At 36.2% G+C, this 6,167-nt stretch overlaps 1 protein-coding gene across 1 annotated transcript; it reads left to right on the forward strand.

The window, feature by feature from the left end:
* The first annotated feature begins 276 nt into the window (after positions 1-276).
* uros (uroporphyrinogen III synthase) lies at positions 277-6,143 on the forward strand. Its single transcript, XM_028476667.1, has 10 exons — positions 277-350; positions 789-864; positions 941-1,024; positions 1,098-1,194; positions 3,336-3,410; positions 3,712-3,789; positions 3,865-3,948; positions 4,508-4,593; positions 4,674-4,772; positions 5,804-6,143. Exons 2-10 carry the CDS (start codon positions 802-804, stop codon positions 5,948-5,950), a joined length of 813 nt encoding a protein of 270 aa, XP_028332468.1. The 5' UTR covers positions 277-350; positions 789-801; the 3' UTR covers positions 5,951-6,143.
* Positions 6,144-6,167: the final 24 nt, after the last annotated feature.

Here is a 6,167-nt window from a genome sequence, read left to right on the forward strand (position 1 = left end):
TAGTAGGAAACTGAAACTCCGATGCTGCCATTTTGGCTCTCGCTTTAAATTGCTTACAGCTCATCGCTGCTTCCCGAGGAGCCAAAATGTCAGCGTGTTGCCTGAAACGGAAAGGAATAAACCATGTAGTAACACGGGGGGAGTATATTTAATACGGGTTTGTATAAATTTTAATTATCATACATTTGTAATTGTTTTGAGACAGAAAATACATTTTAGAAGTCAAAAATTAACAATTAATTTTTAAATTTTGTCCTTTTATAAATTTTTTGGGGACTATATTTAAACAAGCATTGCTTTGACCCCTTCTCCTTCTGTTGGTTATAAAATCGTCGTTCCGGATAGCTAAGGTAAACATTTTTCGACTTGTGTTATTTCTTTGACGTTTTCTACTGTTTAAAGTTTTATTAATGTTTCGTTTACGTCAATTGTAGTCTTTAGCAGTTGCTGGATGGGATTTTTTTTAATCAAATGGTTGCTTAATTGTACGACCTTCTTGTGTAACAGTGACTGTACAGTTACATTCACAAGCACAATGTTAAGGTTTTCTTTTGCATTAAGTCGTGTCACTTGTCATTATTTGTATTTTACTTACTATGTGTGTGTTTTTATGTTATCCAGATATCGTGACTCATCAGTATTTTTATCAGCAGGTTGCATGAAGGGTGTATACTTTCACACCCACTGTCTGCAGTGTTTTTGCTCACACACACACTGACATTGCAGCAGTTTGTAAATTTGTCTTGTGTAATTTGGTTTATTTTTCTGCTTTCTCGTCTGTTTTTAAGGCTATGATCCAAAATGCATGTGTTGCTTCTCAAAGAGCCGAAAGATGGAGAATCTGGACCTGATCCTTACATTAAGGTAGATGCACTGACATTTTTCCCCCTCATTTTTAGAAGATGAACCATATAAACATAAATATGTTTTGCTGTTAAAGGAGCTGGAATCATACGGACATACAGCCACCTTGATTCCTGTGTTGTCTTTTAAGTTTGTCTCATTAAACGCCCTCAAAGATAAGGTAAATTCAGTTGTTGTATTGTTATATCCCTGATTATTTTTCATCCATATTAATATATTTATTTTTCTTATAGATTTTTCAACCAGAAATACACGGAGGCCTCATTTTTACCAGCCCTAGAGCAGTGGAAGCTGTGAAGACGTGTTTATTACCAGAGGAAACCAGACAAGGTAAAACAATAAAAAGTGTGATGTTGCATTTCATTCACTGACTTTGTTCTCATGTAAATAAATGAATGAATAAATAAATAGTATGTTTATTTTCAATGCAATGAGTACGCTATGGACCATGCGTGTCAAACTCAATTTGGCCTGCAGCAGGAAGCAAAAAAAGTCAGAGAAACCATGAATCCGTGTGTAAATTAAACTCATTTAGTTGTATATATCTCAGCTAGATATCTCCAAATTAATCCACAAATTCAATGAAACGCCAGAATATTAGCAAGATTTTCATGTTCCCACATCCTAACTCTTATCAAGTGATGGCAGTCATTTTTAATCAAAATTTTTCCCAAATCCTGCAATTTTTTTCAAATGATTCCACAAAATTTCCTCAAATTACTTTGATATTATCAGTGCCGTACACCCCTACTATAGACAGTTTCCCACATATTTTGACATTGAAGGTCAGGTTTAAGTGCTGATATTTAGCCTGAATTTGAATGTAATTTTTTTTTTTTTTTTGTCGTTTCATGACTACAGGGGTTGTTTTTATTATTTACAGTCCACATGTATCATGTGTATATTTCTATTTGCATATGTACAGTATATATATATGGGTGTATGTATATTAGGGGTGTCCTGATCCGAAAGAAAACGAGTTTCAGATTTTATCAGACTGCATCTATAATCTCCAATATATTTTAATTTAATATTTTAATTGTAGAATACTGTAGATTTTATGTTGAAGGTTAACATTTATGTAACTAAGTGGTTAATAATAAATGGGTCAGTTTTTCTCATACCTAGTGTTGCTGACTATTGTTCTCTATTTGAGTAACATCACTTGATCAAGCCTTTTCTAACATTCCACACAACACAATAAGTAATAAAAGTATGCATGATTTGTGCTGATATCGTATCGGATTGTTATTGGTATCGGCCAATACTCAAGGTTGCAATATTATTATCGTATCGGAAGTGGAAAAAGTTGTATTGGGACATCCCTAATGTATGTATATGCATATATGTTTTAATTTTGTATTTCTTTTTTGATTTTCAATTAGTATTTTGTTCAATATTTACATTGTCTTTTGATATTGATTTTTGTGTACTTTGGCTATATATTATTTTTCCTCATATATCAAAGATTAAGTGTGCATTTTGTGTTTACTTGTTAGCCTTTATTTTCAATTGTATGTGTTTATTAAAAGAAGCTCTTTAGGCTTGTTTGTTCCCTCCTTGCACCTTTAATGATGTTTTTTCTTTCATTCAATTAAATTAAATTCAAAGTCATCTCAATGTGCTTATCAAAATATAAAAATCATACAAAGAAAGAAAAAACCCAACAAGATCCACATGAACAAGCATGTAGCGACAGTGAGAAGAAATAAACTCCCTTTTAACAGGAAGAAATCTCCGTTAGAACCAGGTTCAGAGGTGGCAGCCATCTGCGTCGACTGGTTGGGGTTAGTGGACAGAAGTACCAACAGAACAGGATAGAGAGATAGAACATCAGAGTGTCTCAGACTAGTTGAGCCGTGAACCACAGATCAGGAACTGCCATCATCAGCTTCACGACACCTGAAACAGAGCAGAGAGAGAAGGACGAGGAGAAGGCACTGACTGCAGAAAAACATTATACATTATTAACAAGTCAGTGTGTCTTGGCCTTGGGCCTCACTCCCAGTGGCCTAGTCAGCACTTATTGTAAAGGTGACAAATCTCTCTAAGCTAACAGCGACTCCAAGGTCTGTAAATGTGACCGTTCACAGATGAGCTCATGTCCGCTCTAGTTGTTATGTTATGTTATGTTATGATTCAGTCCTGTTTATGCAGACTGGAAATCATAACCAGTTAAATCAGAATTTGAATCTCTTCCCGTTTAATGGACCAGTAAATGCAACCGTTTACAGATGAGCCCATGTCCGCTCTAGTGGTTATGTTATGTTATATGTGATAAATAAATGAAATGAATTGAATGGCCACTGTGATGACAGCGATGAAAAATTGCAAGTTAGTAAACATGTTTCTCTAATTCTTCCCTTTTTATTATTGTGACTTCTGTTATACTGATGTGTAATCTAAAGATTCTGATATCTGTGTCAGTTTCCGAATTGTTTCCCATTTGATCCCATTCACTTAATTTTCAGAATGGGAGACATCAGTGAAAAACCAGTGGAATAAAAAGTCCATCTACGTGGTTGGAAAAGCAACCGGTGCATTAGGTGAGACACTGTCCCAGCTGCACCACAGTGATGTGAAAGCATTCATCCTAATCCTTCTTTGTGCTCCACACACACACACACACGTGCTAATGGCAGCGGAGTGTGTCGGACACCTGGTGCTCACACACAGACGTGAAGTCATTTGACTGTTTCCAGTCGTCTGTTATACACAGGTGACAGTTTGCTGTCGCTGAGCAGGTGCTGCACCTTCCTGTCACATGCTTCAGCTCCTTCACTCCAATTTATCTCATTTCTTCCCCTTGTAACAGAATAAGTTCAAAGTGTTGCATTTCTTCCACAGTCGTGAAACATCTGGGTTTGAAGCCGTTGGGAGAGGAAACGGGCACGGCAGAGGTTCTGTCACGCGTCATCATTGAAAGTAATTTCATATCTTCATATGAATTATGTTCTGTGTGATGTAACAAACATTACTAATGCGTTATTGTTATGGTAGGAGAGGACACAAGTATTCCACCTCTATTTTTCCCCTGCGGCTCAATCAAAAGAGAAGTTTTGCCCACAGCTTTACGAGATAAAGGTGAGTTGTTTTTTTTTAATCACATCATGTTTAAAACTCAAGGTGATATAAATATGTATGGAAGCAGATTAGGGCCAATTTTGAGGAAGAAAATATTTTTGGGAAAATGAAGACGAAACTCTAAATGTCAAGATTAAAGTGGAAGTTTCGAGAATAAAATAAAAATGTTGAGAGATTATAATTTTTAGCAAATCAAGAATAAAGCCGAAATGGCGAGATTAGAGTTGAAATTTGTCTTTTCATCTTTAATCTCAACATTATATTTCAACTTTATTCTGAAGATTTCAACTCTAATCTCACCTTTATTCGTGATTTGCCCAAAATTATTTTCTCCATCAAAATTGGTCCTGATCCACTTCCGTAGATGAACATCTATTTCAACAACAATGTACATAAATATTGCCGATAATAGCAGGAATACTAGTTTGCATCTGCAGTCCTTAGGCAGGTAAAAAAAAAAAAGAATTTAAAGGTCAGTAGGACAATAATTTAGTTTTTGTTGAGTTTTGAAGCTGATTAACTACATTCATTACTTTGAGAACCTATTCTTTGTTTACAGGAGTTCCTTTGGAAACGCTGACTGTCTATCAAACTGCTGAACATCCCGATCTGGAGAAAAATCTCAAGAATTACTTCAACAAGCTGGTAAAACTTTGATTTTGATTAAATTCAATCATTACTTTAGTGTAAATGCTTGTTTTTTTTCACGTGTGTTGCATCTACAGGGCATCCCTGCTAGTGTAGCGTTCTTCAGTCCATCAGGGGTGAAGTTTTGCCTCGATGTGATACGAAGGTTGTCTGGTGAACGTCTCCCGGGAATAAAGGTGCGCCCCTCTCTATGGCCCTCAATTATCAACCGTTCGTACGTTCAGATCGGAGCGTACGACGTGCGTTTTCACGCAAGCTTTGGTATTTATCAATTTTGACGTGAACGTACGCTACAATCAGATCTCACGTCAGGTCTGAGCTCGTGTACGATAATCTGATTGGATTTGTGGTTGAGAACAGCAAAATGTGAGTGAGACTGAAAATAAAGTATTACACTAACCTCAGCTGTCATTTAAGCATAAGCAGACACATTCAAAACAGATAAAAATTGATTAAAATAATTTCTTTTTTTTTTTTAAAAAAAGTCCACGTTATTACTTAAACCTTTTTTTTTTTTTCACGGAATACAAACATTGAATGGGGTCAAATTGACCCCAAGGTTAAGAGGAGGGTTAAACTTTTACAAATGTGCTGCAGCATTTAATCAGTAATGTGATGAATTATAGGGGAAATTGGCTTAAGGTATAATAAACACACACAAGGGACAACATTAAGTATTTTTTTAAGGCTTTCTTAAGGGTTTCCATTGTTCATTTCTTATAATGTGATATTTATTGCCTAACGCATGCATACAACTGAGGTCTATATAAACGGCTTATTTTTGTGTCTCTCTGAAGTTTTTCTCAGCGCACACGGGGGGGCAGACTTCACCTACTCAGTAGCTGATCCTCTTCCACAGATCATTTAAATGATCTCCTTTAAGTCCAGTTGTCACACGCTCAAAGAGCACATCTTTGTTTTGCTGCAACTCTGATGTAAAAATGGCGATTTTCATCTTGGAAAATAATATTTTCTTGTTTGACATTAGCGAGCGGGACCTCTGAAACACAGATTATTTGTACGCTGGGATTGGTCAGATACGAATGTTTCAGAAATCACACGTTGGTCCTGTCGTACGACCAAACGTGGACTTAAATTTGCACCGGTTTTCACACAAGGTTAATAAATGAGGGACCATGAGTTTTAATTGGGAAATGGTTTAGAGATGGATAATAATGATAACAATCATCAACTTGTGTGTTTGTAGTTTGGAGCGATAGGGCCGACCACGCGGGACGCCATGGTGGGAGAAGGCCTCGCTGTGGGCTGCACTGCAGAGAAACCCACAGCTGAACACCTCGCAGCAGCTGTGGCCAAAGCTCTAGAAAAACCAGCAGCTGACCTCGCCTCATGAATGCATTCAATCTTATATCATGCTTATTTATTATTAAGTGTCTTTAATTCATGCTTATATATATATATATATTTATATTTTTGGACACATCGGATGTTTTGCACTATGGAAAAAATATGAAATATCATGTAAATCTAATTTATATTCCCTATGTTCGATGAGTTTGAAATAAATATGTTGGTGTGTGAAATAATCAGAGGTGTAAAGAGTACTGATA

This window comes from Gouania willdenowi, chromosome 19 (genome assembly GCF_900634775.1).
Source record: "Gouania willdenowi chromosome 19, fGouWil2.1, whole genome shotgun sequence".
Taxonomy (NCBI): domain Eukaryota; kingdom Metazoa; phylum Chordata; class Actinopteri; order Blenniiformes; family Gobiesocidae; genus Gouania; species Gouania willdenowi.